We start from the raw sequence: 19303 nt of genomic DNA on the forward strand, positions 1-19303 counted from the left end.
AGACTAAGATACACACACACACACACACACACACACACACGAGAATAGCAGTGTAACGTTACAGGGCTAATGAGTGATGGTTGACATTGGCAATGAAGAAAGGACTGAGGATAAATAGTTTAGGAGAAGCTGCAAACAAGTTCTGTGGTTTTCTTATGCAGACAAATGCCTCAATACAGTACCCCCGGCAAGCACAAAGACCCTCTGCCATGCAGGAGTGAGTCTATGGGATGCATTTGTGGTGCTGTGCAGTGAGTCCCATGTGGTAGCCCACCTGAACACAGCCCCACCTGCATTCTCAAAGCAGTGTCCTTTTCCTCCATAGCACTGTCACAGTTTGTGGTTATATATTCAGTTATGTGGTGTTTTTGTTTAACATCCAGCTCTCTCACTAGAATGTAAGCTTTGAAAGGCAAGTTTCATGCCAGCTTGTTTAATGACTCATCATCACCTAGCACAGCGTGATTTAAACACGAGAGGTTTCATAAATATTTGTTGAATGGATGAATGAACAAACTAATAAAGGAAAAACAAACGAACACATGAATATGAAGGCATCTGGGCTTTGTGAAGGAATCTGGGCATTTCCCAAGCTGAGAAAAGAGAAAGGCAATTTAGGCAGAAGGAAGAATCAAGTGCATGGGAACATGAAAGAAAAGGCAGCTTGTAGTGACCAATGGAGTTACTGCCATCCTGAGATGTCCCACACTCGGGGACACCTAACAGATGTCTCAGTACCACCTATCAGGCGGGTGAGGTCTTTGCACTGGAATACCGACACACTATTCCACCCACAAAGTCGAGAATTACATCTTATTTTCTGGTAGCTCAAATTCAAGAAATCGTTGAACACCTATTGTGTACAGCACTGGGATGGGCACTATGGATGATACAAAGCTGTAAGACATGCTTCCTATCGAGGCCAGGAGAGGGTGACCAGAGAAGCCTATATATAACTAGAGCCCCAGGGGATGTGTGTGCAGTGTCCCAAGGAAAGCGTGACCTGCAAGCTGTGCAGGTTCAGAGGAGAGCAAGGTTGCTGCTGGCGATGGGGATTTTATCTTTTTAAAACATTCAATCCAGCATGCTTTCACTAAGTCCCTATGTCCCCAACATAGTTCGTGTATTTATGGAGGAGCAAAAAGCAACAAGAAGTCAGGAGGTACGCTGAGCTCATCTCCCTGCTCCCCAGTGGGTTCTGTCCTTGCAGGTGAGAATTCATGCTGTGCACCCAGGCCCACGGGTCTTGAGGCATCTCTTGGCTCTACTCGCCAGAATCCTCCCAAAAGGGATGGCAGGAGGATGACAGAGCCTCAGCAGTCACAGGGAGGGAGGCTCCTGAGAGAAAAGGATGCAGATAGGAAAGACAGTATGTCCCATAAGCAAACCAGTAATGTAGTCATTTTGCATACAAATCATTCTTCAGTTGGTTTCAGACCTACAGGGCTGGGCTGTGAGGTTCTTTACAGTCCCCAAGTGTGCCCCCAGCTCAGACAGAACCCAGCTTGCAGAGAGGGGCTGTAATCAGAGAGATCAGGTAAAGAAAACACTGCAGGAAATGATCTGTTACAAAGATGTCAGTTACCAAGGAGGTTGCTAAGGGAAGCTGGCAAGTTAGCTAGAGCTAAGTCAGCTCTCCACTACATAAACACTTGAGCTACAGAACCATGAGGTAGGGATCAGGGGTTCAGAAGAAAAGTTCAGTGCAGGGGTAACATGGAGCAGAACAGTCCTCTGGGATTGATTAGTGAGTCTGCAGTTTCTAACGGCAAGATGATAACACCTTTCTCCTTTCGTTCCTTTCGCTTTGTGGAAGAAAAATGAGGCTCTCAGGTATTGAAGCAAAGCTACAACCCACAAAGCAGATTACCTTGGAAACAGACTGGACAAGGGCCTCCCAGAATTGGCTCCCAAGGCCATTCTACCCAGAGCCTCAGAGAGGTGACCAGTCACTGGGCAAGCTTTCAACACAAAATTAATCACCTAGGTCCAGGGACCACCAGGACTTACCATATCATTCTCCAAGGTAAGGGCAGGGGACAAAGAACTAAGACAGAAAAAGATGAGGAGATAGTGAAAACACCCACGGACATTTGCCTGGAGTTTTATTTAATGTTTGCATAAGCTTGTCCTCAATAAAGACATTTTATCTCTTACATAATAAGGTGTGGAAGTTGATGCTTTAAATATGTGGGGTCTTTTTTTTTTTTTTTTTTTTGAGACAGGGTCCCATTTTGTTAGCAGGCTGGAATGCAGTGGCGCAGTCATGGCTCACTGCAGCCTTGAATGCCCAGACTCAAGCAATTCTCCCACCAGAGCCTCCTGAGTAGCTGGGACCACAGGCATGTGCCACCACGCCCAGCTAATTTTTTAAAATTTTTTTGCAGAAACGAGGTCTTACTATGCTGCCCAGGCTGGTCTCAAATTCCTGGGTTCAAGCAATCCTCCCGCCTCAGCCTCCCAAAATGCTGGGATTACAGGTATGAGCCACCATGCCCGACTGATCTGTGGGGCCTTGATCAAAAAATTCTCAAGAGAATTGGGAGCGAAGTTGAAGGTTTGATAACAAAGACACGTAGTTACCACCTGGTGGCAGTATATCTAAACTAAAGACTTGTGAGTGTGACGTGTGTGCGTGTGTGTGTGTGTGTGTGTGTGTGTGTGTGTGTGTGTGTGTGTGTGTACACCCACGCAAGCAAGTTCAGGGGAAGGAGAGATTGGAGCAGAATTGTACGATCTCATGGTCAGAACCCAACACCCCTCTCCAACCCCATTTCAGTTAACACTGGGAGCTTCCCCTATAACCTTCCAACTCAGGTGGTTGCCTTGGATTCTCTTTGGAGAAGCAACCTCATTACCACCCCTTTCCCAAACTCAAGTCAGAAAGATTTGTCCCAACAACAGTTAGGTGATCTCCAAAGCAGTGGTCTGAAACCGGCCTAAAGCCTGCCACCCTATAATGTTTGTTCTGTGAGCGAATCAATGAGTGAGCGAGTGAGTGAATGAACACAGCCTAATTTCCTTAATATGGTTATTTTCAGCCTCTAGGGTTACCACAGTCAATGGTGGGGCACTGATAAATGTGGCAATCTAGACATTTAGAAATAGCCCCTGTATAAGTGTCTATCTCAGGGCTGACAAATGCAGACCCTAGAAGAGCAGGCCAGGAGAGCCCTATATTCCAGTGGGACAGCAGACAGATTTGCCTCCTGGGAATTCGAAGACACAGATTCCTGATCCAGTCCTCCCTTGATGGGACTTAGGTAAGTTACTAAATCTTGGAGCCTTAGTTTTCTTTCCTGTGAAACAGAGATCATCCTATGCACTAAACCCTAGGGTGGTCAGGTGAGATCACGGAGACACAGGCAGTCCGTGGACTTTGAAAGGGCTGCCAGGTGTTCCAAGTTATTACTCTGCTGGGGGGTGCTGCAAATACGCATTTTAGATTTAGCAGTTTGTCCTTTATCCTACTTCTTTATGAATTAAGCTACTTTGTCACCTACTGAGCCACCCTTAGGAAAATGAATTATTCCTCCCCAAGTCCAAGTTGCTGCTGCTTCTGAGCCAGGAGGTAAGCGATCATTCTCAAGGTTAAACTTGACAGCCACAGGGACAGAAACACAAACCAAACCATGTCTAGAGTCAGAAAATTCAGAGTTCATATAATCAGGGAAATGAAAAATGTGGGCCGGCCACGATGGCTCACGCCTGTAATCCCAGCAGAGTAATAACTTGAAACACCTGGCAGCACTTGGAATAACTTGGAACACTTTGGTTTGGGAGGCCAAAGCAGACGGATTGCTTGAGCTCACAAGTTCAAGACCAGCCTGGGTAACATCACAAAATCCCATCTATATGAAAAATACAAAAAATTAACTGGGCATGGTGGTTCATGCCTGTAGTCCCAGTAACTCGGGAGGCTTAGGTGGGAGGACGGCTTGAGCCGGGAGGCAGTGGTTACAGGGAGCTGGGATTGCTGGCATTGTGCCACTGCACTCTAGCCTGAGCAATAGAGCCAGAACTTGTCTCAAAAAAAAAAAAAAAAAAAGGGCAGGCAGGAAGGAAGGAAGGAAAAAGAAAAATGCGGTGAGTTTCCTTTTCCTATGCAAAAAGCAGCCAAATTTGACAGCCTGCCTCCCCCACTGGTAGCCTCCTTCCAGCTCCACGGCACCCAGAAGCCCCCTGGCCCTGGTGACTTTACAAGTTGCCAGTTGGCTACAAACCAGGCTAGCTCCACAGCACACTGCTGCCTTGGGAAGCCCTGGTAAACCTCACCGATCCTGCTGTGAGGGGCCCAGCAGACCAGGAATAATGGGAGAGACACCTTTGGCATTCCCTGCAGGTTTCCAGTGCTGTGGTGGGAGCACGGCATGTGTTAGAATATCCAGGGGGACAACAAGTGTAAGGCTCTGTCAACACTAAACTGCCAATAAAGTAGGGCTTTCTTTAATTGTCCAGTAGTTTCATAGCAAAGACACAGGGCAGAAAGGATGATGCAGTCTCCAGATTCAAGTGGCTACTGGTGGTTCTCCAAGTGTTCTTTTGTGAGTGAGTCCCTATTCCACAATGGAAAGGATTGGTCCTACCCACTTCCCTGCCTGTATCTCCAACAACCAGAAGAGATCAGTAACTGAAATGTGCTAGATGCTCCAGAAATGCTTATTGAGTATATGGATAGGATGATGGGCAAGGCTAGGGGGCGCCAGAGGCTGCTTTGTTATCCAATATCTGGAGTTGCAGATAGGGGAAGAAAGGCTATAGAGGCTAGATGGTTTTTCCAAAAGGAACCACGACTAAAATGCGTGGTGTTGGATAACAATTTCTGCCACAGTATACAGAATATGGTCCTAATGACAGAGAAATCTGGATTCAAATCTGGGCTCTATCACTGATTGGCTGTGACACTTTGGGAATGTTCAGTCCCTCTGTGCCTCTGTTTCCCCATTTGTAAAGTGCAGGTAAGAAAAGCATCCTAGTGGGGTAGCTTTCGGACTTCAGTGAGATCAAGGGTGTGGATGGTAGTGATGATGCTTTCTCTCCCCACATCCATGCCAAGGCACAGCTCATTTGGGAAGAGCTTCCACCAGCACTTCCAAGCCTCCCAGTTAGGTGCTGGAGGGAGCTTTTACTGCTCTTTCCCCTAAAGGAGCACCCAATCTAACTGACAAACACCTAAACAACCACTGGACCACATCTTGCAGGTTCTGGGATCGGTGTCAAAGGCTTGCTGGCATCAGAGACTGCCTCTGGCCCTCTGATCAACCTATGCCTTCTCTCCAAGGCACCCTGTTGGCGCCTGCTCTTCCATGAGTTCACGGATGGGAAAGTCAGGCCCGCCTCCCTGTGGGCCCAGGGCCCTACTGTCTTCTTTTCAGGCTGAAGGCTTGTAATACTCAATCTAGCCCATTCCAGAAACTTCCCCATCCATAATGTTGATACCTTGGTGGATACTTCTCTTTCTTGAATCTATTAATGAAACCCATAGGGAAGGAGGGTTAAGTCTCCAGTGGTGCCTCCACATGCTTAGCATTTGATAGCGAATGATGGTAACACATGAATAAGCCTCTTAGAGGGCCTGCTGTGTGGGTCTCCTGCTTCAACTCCAGTATGTGCGTGGAGATCACATCCACTGTTACCTAGATCAGTGGTTCTCAAGCGTGGTGGCACTGCCCCCCTGGGGCATTTGGAAAAATCTATGAGGGTGTTTTGGGTGGTCACCAAGGAGATGGCATTTAGTAAAAGGGGGAAGGACCCTAGACATCCTGCCATGTGTGGGACAGCCCTGCCCATTGAAGAGGTGTTTCACGTCCCTCGTGACTTTCAAATATTCCTCTAGACATACATTTAAGTTTTAAAAAGCACTTATGATACATATTTATACCTTTATGTATATTTCTGCACATCTGTGTATCTGTACATGTATGTGTATATTTTTAAATTTAATGTCAGCAGATACAAGGCAAAAATATAAACAAATATACCTATCATTTTATTACTAATTATTACTAATGCCATATTGGCTGGGAGTCACAAGTCACATAACTTCTCTCAACTCAGTTATACATTCCTATTTTGTTTTGAGTTTAGGTGCTGGAGGGGAACTTTTACTGCTCATTCACTTTTGTCAAAATGTATTACTTTGCATTGGAAAAAACAAGATAATAAAATATGGGCAAAGTTTGTAAACAGTTTACAAGAAAAATCATGATCCTGAAGAATATTTTGAAAATAAGTTTACTATATATTAATGCAATAAAATCAAATTACCCCTCGCCCTCAAAAAATCTGCTTATTATTTTCTGAGCCTAGAACCTAAACTGTTTCACATATAAACACATCTTATTTTTGCACTTAATTTGTTAGAAATTCAATTTCTATGAAAATGGAAAGGAAATCATAGAGTTGTTCATCATCTAGGAAAATCCAGATGCCAGTGCCAACATTGTTCCCATCATTTGAGCCACCAAGACTGCAGACGTGTGTCAGTCAATGTTTGAAGCCATAATGTTCACAGTGATTCTGAGTGTGTCTGCATCTGACTATTTTGTCATGACTTCTGGTGCAGGCATGTTTGAGCATGTCCTCTTCTTTAATTTCTCTTTCCTATTTCAAGTAGGGCAGTATATTTGATTTCTGAGAATTTTATATGTAGGTAGGTTATATAATACATAAACCTCATGTCAGAGTAGAAAAGGGGGTATTACAACATGTTTGTTATAAAAAGGACCCATGGAGACTGAGGGCTGAGAGCCACCGATTTGGCCTCTCAGATCATGAGGCAATGACTTCATCAATTGTGACTTCCAGATATTTGCTTAAACTCTCCCAGCAGTCACAACAGAGGAAGTTTGGAGAAGAATTCTGCTTGTCACAGCCATGACTCCAGCCCTAGCTTTGTGTAAAACAGGACCTTCATCTCTCTGGGGTGAAGTGAGGGTAAGTAGGGACTGCCCCACGCTGTCGTCAACTGGAATGAGAAAAGCTGTTTCTCAGCAGAAAGGTGGAAGCAGAACTGGGTCGTGCTACTTACAGAGGTCTTCAGTGGCAGCTGGGACGAAGGCAGCCATGGACTCATAGAGATCCTCGTCACAGCCGGGGTTGAGCGAGCATTTCATGAGCAGGTCTGTGGAAAGGTGGGCCATGGACTCGTACACAGCGTCAGCCTCCTCCCCTTGCATCAGTTCCTCTTTAATGTGACTCTTGAGCATGTCCACCGTTTCCTGAAAGAGAAGACGAGACCCACGGCGCACTGAGGCCGCCTAGCTTTCTGGGTAGAACTTGGCCCCCAAAGGCACTTGTGGCCAGCAAAGTAAAGGTTCCCATGAGTCAGGATTGCAATTGGTTGTGTGTATTTGTATTTTCCCGCCTGACTGAATGCTCCTTGAGGCCAAGCTTCCCACCTTTTTTTAGTTTCTTTTATGTTTTTGTTTTAATCTTCGCATCTTCCTACAACACTAAGCACAGAGTTAGGCACTCAGGAGATACTCACTAAATGTCCACTGACCAGAGGATACAAATTAAAAATTACTTTCCCATGGCCAGGTGTGGTGGCTCACACCTGTAATTCCAGGACTTTGGGAGGCCAAGGTGAGTGGATCACCTGAGGTCAGGAGTTCAAGACCAGCCTGGCCAAAATGGCAAAACCTCATCTCTACTAAAAATACAAAAATTAGCCGGGCATGGTAGAGCACGCTTGGAATCCCAGCTACTCAGGAGGCCAAGGCATGAGAATTGCTTGAATCCAGGAGGGGGAGGTTGCAGTGAGCCAAGATCGCACCAGTGCACTCCAGCCTGGGCAACAGAGCAAGACTCTGTCTAAAAAATAATAATAATTAAAAAAAAACTTTCCCATGAGCACCTTTTAAATGTCAGGTGCGAGGCTAGGTATTTGTCTATACCCTATCTCCTGTAATCCATTCCACTACTGCTAGAGAAAGGTATAATATTCCCTAGTTTACAGACCAGAAAAGCAAAGCTCACAAAAATCTAGTCTCTTACTCAAGGGCTTGCAATCCGATCTTTGATCTTTCTTCCACACCCTAGTGGTTCCTCCAAAGGGAAAAAATGACACAAGAAGGTGTGACCTTTCCTGACTAGCCACGCAGAAATTCAAATGAGCTGAACAGGAATGCAGCTAAGGTGTTCTCGCACTGTGTGCAGTCAGAGCTCACTCCGCAGCTTGGCACACTAGCCCCTGGTCCTTTCGCAGGCTCCTCCAAACTGTCAGGAACCCTGACCGTTTCCAGGGGTTCGGGCCTCAATTTTATATCCTGTGTGCCCAGAAGGAGAGATGATCTTGGAGAAAGTGTCCTGACATCAGAAAGGTTCTCCCCCACCTCCCACTGCCATCCTGCTTCCATGTGATTGTGAAGCCAGAGAGGTGACTTCCCTGAAACCTCTGCACAACTTTTCCTGGTAAGAAACTTTGGTGTTTCACAATCTTTATTTCAGCATCAACCCATAAAAATCCTCATTTTCACCACCACTACCCTAAGATAACTAATATTTGATTGACACTTCGTTAGTTTCCTCACGATAATAAGCCAGACGACAGCTGTGAAATGTTGGAGATTCAAGATCTGGCCTTTGGTTTTGATGTGGTGACAAAAGGAAATGGGACAGTTCTAAGAGGCCATAAGCAACACAAAGGGACAGTCTTTTGATCAGAATGCTGAAGCTGCATTGGTTGAAGGTGACCATAGGAAGAAAGCAAAGACACTATGACCTAGATTAACTTCAGCACCAACTGAAAGTGCATCTTTCAACATGCCAGTTAAATACAACAGGATAACAAGCCCTGGCTTTAGTATCAAACTAGGTGCAAATCCTATCTCTGCCCTGAATAGTTTGTGGCCCTAAGCACAATGACTTTGCCTTTCTAAGCCGTTTTCCTCTTTTGTAAAGTATTGGCTCTCAATACTGTCAACTTCAAAGGATTGTGGTGGGGATTAAATGAGATAATACATTTTCAAATCAAATACATTCAATAAATACTAGTTACTAATATGAACACAGTAGGTTATTAATAAAAACTATTGGCATGGAAATGAAATGCTACATTTGGTACATTTGTGACTTTAAGAAAAAACTGAGTAAATACACCCAGACTGAGAGCACCTTTTAGCCTTATTTGTGTCAGTGATGCCCAAAAAAAGGACTCACACCATTTTATTCAAAATACTTATACACCTGTAAACACTGGGAAGTCCCCTCTGTGTGCCTCCATGAATCACTGTCTTGTAGATTTTCCAACACAGAGCAGAGAGTTAAGTTTCTGGGGAGATGTCAGGCTCCCTCCTGTCTGGAGGTCGACAGCAAGACTGGGCTGTGTTTATTGCTCCCTGTGAGGTCACAGCCCCATGCCAGAGGCTGAGCTATTCTCAGGTACCCTCTGGGAGTCTGTGAAGAAGGAGGAAAACCACAAAGGACTGGCATCAGGAAGAGCAGCTGCTTCCCAGGCATCAGAGGCCATACTGGGGCATGGAATAAGAGGTAGACACGGGGTGCGATCAGCCTCAAAGAAGGACCCAGAAGTCAGTGTTCGAGGAGGAGCTGAGGGCCCCAAACCAGATGATCAGATAAACTGGGTGTGCCTGCCTGTCTTAAGATGGGATCCAGGCAGGGGGTTAGAAAGAGAAAGCGAGGCTGTCAGCAGGAGGTGGGCCTCAGAGTTGCTGCCCTGATGCCTTCCAGGTGCATAGCTTTATTGTGGTCTCTGCTAAAGAAGAAACCAAGCCTAATACAGTTCACCGGGCCCTGAATGTGGGCGAGGCAGCTGGGAGCATCCCACCAAGGTGCCCTGGAGGCAGGTGGGGAGGTGGGGGGAGGTATCAGCCTCTACTTTCAGCAGATTCACTCTATAAAGGTTTCTGTAAATTCTTTGAGGGTGAACCTCAGTGCTTAATACAAAATGATTCCATTTTACCTTCAAAAGAACTCTATGACTCGAACTATGATTATCTTCCTTCTGCATATTAGGAAACTGAGAGAGGATACGTGACTTACCCAACATCACAAGGCTAACAAGGGTTGGTACAGGAATTTGGACCCAGGTCCATGTGACTCTAGACCTCATTTCTTAAGCCCACACATACTACCCACAGCCAGAAGAGGCACATGAGGACATGCTAGAGATAAAATCTATTCGTATTTTGGGTGAAAGGGCAGCCATCCTATCACAGCGCGCATTTCCAATCCTGGGACCCTCCTGCCTTGACCTTACCACATACTCATCGATGAACTGCCGCAGGTCCCTGAAGCCATGTTTCTCGGCGATGGTGTTGGGGTAGTGGCCATGCTTGTTGGCCACGCTGTATGCCTGCAGGGCTCCTGGGCAGGTGAGCAACAAGGCAGTGAGGTTCTTCAGTCCATACTTCGCAGCAAAATGCAACAGGGTGGGCAGCTCTTCATCCCTCTGATCTGAAAATTATCAAGGAAAACTTAATTGACAGATAAAAATAAAAGCACAGGGTGCCCTTGTTCATGGAGATGAAGCTGCCAAGACTAGCATGGCAACAGTAGGCACTCAGCCATTACTTATTGATTTTCTGACCTAACAACACCTAACAGCTTCCTTCAGGACACCACTGAAGATCATGTCCTCAGATGCACAGGAAATACTTTTTTTTTTTTTTTTTGAGATGGAGTCTTGCTCTGTCACCCAGGCTGGAGTGCAGTGGCATGATCTTGGCTCACGGCAACCTCTGCCTCCCAAGTTCAAGAGATTATCTTGCTTCAGCCTCTCAAGTAGCTGGGATTACAGATGTGCATCACGCCCAGCTAAATTTTGTATTTTGAGTAGAGATGGGGTTTCACCACGTTGTCCAGGCTGGTCTCATACTCCTGACCTCAAGTGATCCACCTGCCTCAGCCTCCCAAAGTGCTGGGATTACAGGCATGAGCCACTACACCCGGCCATAACATTTTAATTAATTAGCAAATCTAATAATGAATACCCTACCATCTTCTCTAACAGGACTGGAAAATCCTGACAAAAAGTACCAATGCAAAATGTGCTGGGTTTTTTTAAAGGCTTAGCTAGCAGCCCCAAAGTACAATAGGAATCATGTTTTGAACTTCTCTGCAAAGTTCAAAGCATGTATTTTTTAAAGCTATTGTTTCATGCTGATTAAAAGAAAGAAGTTCATCCTCTTAGCCCTTATTCCTAATTTCATGATAAGTACACCAAGTAATCCTGGGTATGTTCCTTAGACTTCTCGCAGCCTTTAGTTCTCAACCAGAAAATACTTCCAGACTATCTCAAAAGGACCTGGGAGGATTCATAAGATAGTATTCAGCAGGGTTCTTATTTAGGAGAGATTTTGAACGTTGGTCTTAATGCACACAAGCCCCGCCAGGACATCAGTTCACTCTCTAATTGGTGGAAAGCAAAGTACTCCAGAGAGGTGCTGGGTCCCCACGGACCCCTCCACCCACTGACATCTGAATATAGCAAGTTAAACTCAACTAAGAAAATGGACATGTTTGTGTTTGCGGAGCTGGGGACAAATCTCTTTTTTTATAAACATTTATTTTTAAGCCCAACAACTTTATAACAACTTTATAGATATATATTTATATACAAATGTATATTTTTTAACATGACAAACCTAGCCTTCTATTTCAAATATGATCCTTGGAATGAAGGGTCTGAAAGTATTTCCAGGATCCCAGACTGTCAGGTTATGAAATACTTCCTCCTAAGCCCCAAGCTTAATAGAGAATAGTCACATCTACAAAAGTGCTGCAAGAACATTCCATAGTAGGAAGATGGGGAGAGGCAATACGAAAGAGAATCCCCCAGGAGAAGGCCTTGAAGGTCATGTAACCTCATCCTTATGGTTCTCTTAGACTGTAGAAGGATGGACCGTAGGCAGAAGGTAACCAGAGACTTGGGTCCCATTTGTGTAGTGCAACCATAGCATGAAGGAATGGTAGTGTCCACCAAAACACTACAATAGGCATCCGGTCACACCAAGCACCATCCCTGTGCAAGGGGTGTGACTCTCCCAGCTCCCAGCATGTCACACGTGCACAAGAGGCTGCTCCTCCCCCATTAAACAAGGACTTGTTTAGAGCCTACAAAGAGCCAGCTGCCCAGGAACAGTTCCAGCTCTCACTGAGCAGACAGCCTAGCAAAGAAGACAGACACAGCTGAGGAGTGCTAGGTCAATGGCAAACAACGTACTGGTGGTCGGGGGTTGCCAAAGCAGGTGAATGGAACCTATTGGAGGTCTGGAGAAGGCCTTCTAGGGGAAGTGCTACCTAAGCTGCTACAGGGAAGTAAGAGAAGTTAGCCAGGTAAACAGCAACCAAGGCAGGGAGGAAGGACTGTCTTTCCATGAGTCTAAGTGGCAAAAGACAGGTGAAAAAAGCTCATACCTCCTGCAGATCAAAGCATAGAAAAGACAAGAGGGAGTGTGGAGAGAGATGAGCGCTTGTTTACAGGTTAAGCAGTTTGGATTTTATCTAGAAGGCAAATGGGAACCTCCCCTGACAGTACTTAGCTTATCTGTTCCTCACACTATCCCTATGAGGAATAATCATTACGAGCTCCATTAGCTTACGCCAAACCGATTTAAAATCACTCAATTCCTACTCCTCCGTAAGCCACCACATGTGTTTTGAGAAGGGGGTAAAGTATTCAGATTGCAATTTAGAAGAATGAGGCTACCCAGTCAAGAATGAGTCCTTACCACAGGATAGGTTATAGAGAAGGGACCCAGAAGAGTTACAGCAGAAGGTAAAGGCATATGTTGATGGGATGCTAAAACCAGCAGGCTGGAATCAGCCCACGCTGGTTTCCTGAGGTTTGACTGTCGACTTACTTGTCATCATATCTTCTTCTTCCAGCTGGTTGATTCCAAAGAGGTGCAGTCCGCTTGCAGGGATATTGTTCTTCAGGGATTCGGTGAGCAGTTTATCAAGGGTCTCTGTGTTGTAGGGCACAATTTTAAAGGCCTGAATACAAAAGTGAAGATGGTCAGACCTGAAATCCAGCTCTCTTCCATCCCTCAGATTCAAGACTGATAAGCCATGAGCAGAAATTACATGCCCAGAAAGCTCAGGCTTGCAATATCCTTACCTGACACATGAATTCTACAGGATTCGCGGCATTGGACAATAAATTCCCAATTTCTTCCATGTCAGTATAATAGCTGATAACGGTTTCACACACCACTAAGTCCCCAGAATATATCTTCAGAGAAACGTTCCCAGATGAAAGGTCTGAACAGAAGAAAAGACGCTATCAAAATTCCCAGGAAAAACAAGCATCCAGGGAAAAGTGGCTGTGGATACACACACTCCATCTAAGCAGTGAGGACACTAATTGGGGGCTGGAAGAAAGATCTTGGAGGTGAGCTGGGGCGGGAGTGAGGGAAAGGGTGGAGGTAGCAGGTGAGTAAACCAGCACATGGCAGGGCTCTGGGCCACAGCAATTTATCCTCATTGGGTTTGCAACTTAATTTTCAAAAATTTTCATCTTTTTACCCACTACTGTAGGCCCAGTGCCTCAATGCACAGGAAGAAAATTCAGGTTTAAGGCACTTTACACAAAGGCCAGTGGTCACAGAAGGAGGGAAAAAATCATGGGAGGTGAAACTGTGTTTCTGCCACATTGGGGCAGCTGAATTAGCTCACTGCAAGTCATGAGCTGCTGTCATGACTACGCGCTCTCCCTCGGGCGGGATGCTATACCACAGGAAGGGGTTTTGAGGGGGAAAGAGAAAATTAAAAATAACACCAACCACAGAGATTTACCAAAGAGGAAATGCGACAATAGAGACCATGGAAAAATATTCACCCACACTAGTAATCAAAGAAATGCATAGGAAAACAATGGACCACTCTTTAAAAAATATCAAAGTAGCCAGGCGCAGTGGCTCACGCCTCTAATCCAGCACTTTGGGAGGCTGAAGCAGGCAGATCACTAGGACAGGAGATAGAGACCATCCTGGCTAACATGGTGAAACCCTGGCTCTATTAAAAATACAAAAAATTAGCCGGGTATGGTGGTGGGTGCCTGTGGTCCCAGCTACTTAGGAGGCTGAGGCAGGAGAATGGCGTGAACCCGGGAGGCGGAGCCTGCAGTGAGCCGAGATGGCACCACTGCACTCCAGCCTGGGTGACAGTGCGAGACTCCATCTCAAAAAAAACAAAAAACAAAACACAAACAACAAAAAACAAAATATCAAAGTAGCAAACATATTTAAAATGATAATACCTGGCATTGGTGACAGCATAGCAAATAAGCAATGAAGCCCTATGGCATCACATTCACAGGGGACTACTTACTGGGAGCTTTCACGGAAACGGTGTACTCATTCTCCAGCTTGGCTTCCATCCTTACAGAGGGAGAATCCTCAGGAGAAAACTCTGCTTCCGTCACCACACTGTCATCCAACTTACATCTCACAATAACGTAGACAGTGGTTTCTGCCTGTAATGGGAGGCCAGTCATTATCCCCTCTCCTCTCAGATCCCCGTAGGGTGTTGGGCCCGAGGGTCTCCCCAGCTCTCTTGCCCCAGCTCTACCTAGTGAGGGTCCTTGGGGACAGGGTGGACTCAGTGGTCCAGTGCTGCGCAGTGAACTGTTTGCTACCAGTCCTAATGAGACAAGTCACAAAAACAAAGAGTACATATTTATAGCAATTGGATGGAGTCATTTTATGTCTGTTGAAGCTGATAATAATAATAACAATAACAATAATAATAATAGTAAAACTTGGCCGGGCACGGTGGCTCACGCCTGTAATCTCAACGCTTTAGGAGGCCGAGGTGGGCGGATCACGAGGTAAGGAGTTTGAGATCGGCCTGGCTAACATGGTGAAACCCCGCCTCTACTAAAAATACAAAAATTAGCCAGGAGTTCTGGTGGGTGCCTGTAGTCCTAGCTACTCAGGAGGCTCAGACAGGAGAATCACTTGAACCCGGGAGGCAGAGGTTGCAGTGAGTCAAGATCGTGCCACTGCACTCCAGCTTGGGCAACAGAGCAAGCCTCTGTCTCAAAAAAAGACATAAAAAAACAAAACAAAACAAAAAACTTAAGGCTGACACTTTATAGGCTTTTTTTTTGAAACAGAGCTTCACTCTGTCACCCAGGCTGCAGTGCAGTGGTGCGACCTCGGCTCACTGCAACCTCCATCTTCCCAGGTTCAAGCGATTCTCATGCCTCAGCCTCCCTAGTAGCTGAGACTACAAGCACCTGCCACTACGCCCAGCTACTTTTTGTATGTTTAGTAGAGATAGGGTTTCACCATGTTGACCAGGCTGGTCTCGAACTCCTGACCTCAGGTGATCTGTCTGCCTTGGCCTCCCAAAGTGCTGGGATTACAGGTGTGAGCCACTGTGCCTGGCCATTTATATGTCTTTTTATTTCATTTTGGATAGCATTTCTGTTGCATTGTTTTTAATGAAATCATTGGTCCATTTCAGAATTGGACATCTTTTTAGAAGTTCTTTGCCACAAATAGCTTGAGAAGCCCTGCTCTAGACCAGTCTTGCTACTCAAGGTGGAGCCAAGGGAGCAGCAGCATTGGCATCCCTTGGAAGCTTGTTAGAAACGCAAAATCTCAGGCCCCTCCTGGCCCCACTGAGGCAGAGTCTGCATCACAACAAGACGCCATGCACCTTGCAGCCTGAGAGAAGCCCCCCTGGGTTCTGCTCTTCATGCAGTCCTGGATTTTACCATTGGGCAAAAAGAACTTCTCAGGGGATTAATTTTCCCAAACCATCAAGCACCACGAATTGCTCTTTTAGCTTGCTTTAAGATCTCACACCAAGCCTGCCAAATGGAGTGACTCTGCTGTGCTGGTTACGTGGGGGAATGAGCCTCTCAGTCTGAACTGATGAGGGCAGACTCTCCAAAAAAACACGGGGAAAGGAGAGATTCCTGGCCATAGCAAATCCCCAAGTGTTCCTCCTAAGACTATGCTATAAAGTCTTCAGATTAGCCCTTCATGACAAGGGTCATGAAAGGGTGTGGCAAGCTTGGACTTTATGACAGGTGATGTGGGGGTGATCCTGGCTCCTGGGGCTGCTGAGGCTGCACACACATGTACTGTGGTGGTCATCCCTCCTGCTACAGGCCCAGCCATGTCCCACCTACACCTTCTGCCAGGGAGCATGAGGAGCCAATGAGAATGTGTGTCTTTCCTACTGACAGTCAGGACCCAACCCTGGCCTGCCCCTTCCCCTCTCCCCAGGATCCAGAAGCCTGAAATTAGCAACAAGAATCCTGGGATAGCAGGCAGTCAAGACAGGAGAAGGAACGAAAGCCTGGAAAAATCATGGAGGAAAGTGAAGGAGATAATGCTTTGGTTCCAACCCACCTTTACCCATGGGCACCCAACAGCCTGACCAGAGGGGCATGGGGAAGGCAGGAAGTGGCATGGGAAGATTTCAAATGGAAATGTCCACAAAGGCATGGCCAGTAAGGTAAGGAATGAGACAGGCTGAGTATAAAGAACAGGGATTGTGGGGACCCGCCAACTGGGGGATGCACGGCCCATGTACAGGGTTGCTCAGCCCCCGCCAGTCGTCTCAGGCCTAATATGACCAGGTTCTGATTCAAAGGAAGCTGGAAACACAGATTTTTATGCCTAACTTTAAAAAATAATTTTTAAAAATAAAATATAAAAATAAAGATGGGAGTCTCACCATGTTGCCCAGGTTGGTCTCAAACTCCTGAGCTCAAGGGATCCACCCGCTTCAGCCTCCCAAAGTCTTGGGATTACAGGTGCGAGCCATTGCACCCAGCCAATGCCTAACTTTTAAAATACTATGCAATCTAGGCCAGGCATGTTGACACATGTCTGTAATCCCTGCATTTTGCGGGGCTGAGGTGAATGGATCACTTGAGGCCAGGAGTTTGAGGCCAACCAGGCCAACATGGTGAAACCTCTCTCTACTAAAAATACAAAAAAAAAAAATTAGCTGGGCATGGTAGTGTGTGCCTGTAATCCCAGCTACTTGGGAGGCTGAGGCACAAAAATTACTTGAATCTGGGAAGCAGAGGTTGCAGTGAGCTGAGATCTCACCACTGCACTCCAGCCTGGATGACAGAGAGAGACTCTGTCTCAAAAAATAAATAAATAAACACTGTGCAGTCCAAACCAAACATGTCTGATATGGTTTGGCTGTGTCCCCACCCAAATCTCATCTTGAATTGTAACTCCCACAGTTCCCACGTGAGAGGAACCTGGTGGGAGGTGATTGAATTATGGGGGTGGGTCTTTCCTGTGCTGTTCTCATGATAGTGAATGAGATTCACGAGCTCTGATGGTTTTATGAAGAGGTGTTCCCCTGCACAAGTTATCTCTCTCTTTGCCTGCTGCCATCCATGTAAGACATGCCTTTGCTCTTCCTCGCCTTCTGCTATGATTGTGAGGCCTCCCCAGCCATGAGGCACAGAAGTCCAGTTAAACCTCTTTCTTTTGTAAATTGCCCAGTCTCAGGTATGTCTTTATCAGCAGCATGAAAACAGACGAGTACAATGTCTATCAGTTAAATCTGGCCCAAAGAAACAGTTGGCAACCCCATGTAGGAAGTGCTTGCCCAATGCCTCATGGCCTCAGCCTGCACAAAACCACCCACAAGGGTGAGGAAGCCAGTGCTGCCCACTGCCAAGGCTCCCACGCCCTCTCGCCTCAAGGAGCCCACAAAGCCAGCTTAGCAAAGAGCTTGTATCCATAAAGGAAGCATTCTGCTGCCCTGAACTATCATAAATGCCACACATTTTTAATTAGGAAAGGAAAAATAATGAAAAACCATCAGTACTAGGGTAGGATTCAAATGGCAGTGGCTCATCAGTTGAACCCTCATACTCAAGTCATCTGTAATGTATGCCCCACCCCTGAAAATGCTAGTCATATGATGTATGGCATTGATCTGATCCTTTTAAAAAGCAATATTGGCCAATGGGTTTTAGCCATCAAGCTTCAAGGCACTTCCTTGGGCCATGGCAGTGGCCAGCGTTGGAGAAGCAAGCTGTCAGATGTCCAACAAGCATTTCCTTCCTCCCAGCACCAGGCTACCAGGAACAGACACGGGCCTCTAACACGAGGGTTAGCGTTAGTGTCTGGAATGCTCCTGTCGGACGGTCTCCTAGGTGCTCTATGTTATTACTGATTCATAGAACAGAAGTCTTAGACTGATGACACACATCTCCCTGGGCTAGTCTCTCTCTTACTCAGGGGAACTGGGTGTCTCCAGGGCCCAGGTAACAGGGTACCCAAAAGAAATCCCAAAGGAAGGTTGCAATTATACCGAGGTGCAACAGGAGAGCCCACTCTCTTTACTGCAGTAAATGCATGCATTTGAAAAGCCCAAGTGCTGACATCCAGCTACCAGGCCCCCAGTAGTGCCTACCCCACAGCGAATGCGGTCCGGCTGCACCACCATCAGGTTCCCAGGCGAAGTCACCGTCGGCAGGCTCTGCTGCTTCGAGTAGGAAACAACCTTCTCGTCCTCAGGCTCCGTGTCAGTGACTGAGTCACAGCCAGAATCTACAGAATAGAGGACACCGCTGAATGGGAACGGCAGGAAGGAGAACTGGTGGACACGTTCCACCCCATGAGAGCCCCAAATATTGCAAAATAGGAAACGGCTCTGAATGTCAAACCAATACAAGCAGAAGGGACCGACTCAGGAAATCATGAAAGGGGACCTAATGAAGAAAAGCCAACCAGCATGCAGGCCACAGGGCAGGATGACAGTAAGAAGGATGACAATGGTGGAGGGGAAAGCCAGAAAGTCTGACGCCGCAGGTTTAGTCTTAACCAATGGGTTTCCGGTAGCTTTACCTGCAGACTTCCTGCAGGGATGAAGAGGAGTGAGGAAAGAAGGAAGGCCATTTCCCCTTAGGTGGGTTCAAGTACAGACTGCCCACTTAAAGGTCATTCTTAGAACATCAAGTAAAACCTGCACTGTCCAGAAAGCCACTAGGTCTCCGGGTTATGGCTAGCCAATGTATCCCCTCTGGAAGCAAAAGTGAAAAGCAATCATCTTCAACAAACTTTAGACAAATCTAACCAGGCTCCACAGGCAACACCTGTACTATGGAAAGATTAGAGCATGCACAGAGTCAGGGCTGGTGAGCAGGGGTGAGAAAATGTGTGGGGTATTGGCACAGAATGAGACGCTGCTGAGAACCTGCCAGAGCTCTAAGGTAGGGGCTCTTAACCAGAATCTGTTCTTTGATAGACCTACCTCTGAGGCTGTGTGCAAGATTGTGTGTGTGTGCACATGCATGCACATGTGTATGTATTTGCCTGCACTTTTCTGGAGATAGATCAAAGCATTC

General features: G+C 46.4%; 1 protein-coding gene across 2 annotated transcripts in view; it reads right to left on the reverse strand.

Moving 5' to 3' along the window:
• The window catches only part of PIK3AP1 (phosphoinositide-3-kinase adaptor protein 1), a 138288-nt gene that overhangs the window by 46224 nt on the left and 72761 nt on the right, over positions 1-19303 (reverse strand). For both annotated transcript variants that reach the window (XM_012000268.1, XM_012000272.1), the window contains 6 exons: positions 18370-18506; positions 14296-14440; positions 13085-13227; positions 12828-12960; positions 10223-10419; positions 7031-7220 (listed from right to left, as the gene is read on the reverse strand). In XM_012000268.1, the coding sequence (XP_011855658.1) occupies positions 7031-7220; positions 10223-10419; positions 12828-12960; positions 13085-13227; positions 14296-14440; positions 18370-18506 (945 nt within the window). The remainder of the gene's footprint in view (positions 1-7030; positions 7221-10222; positions 10420-12827; positions 12961-13084; positions 13228-14295; positions 14441-18369; positions 18507-19303) is intronic.

The sequence above is a fragment of the Mandrillus leucophaeus genome, unplaced genomic scaffold (assembly GCF_000951045.1).
Source record: "Mandrillus leucophaeus isolate KB7577 unplaced genomic scaffold, Mleu.le_1.0 Scaffold117, whole genome shotgun sequence".
Taxonomy (NCBI): domain Eukaryota; kingdom Metazoa; phylum Chordata; class Mammalia; order Primates; family Cercopithecidae; genus Mandrillus; species Mandrillus leucophaeus.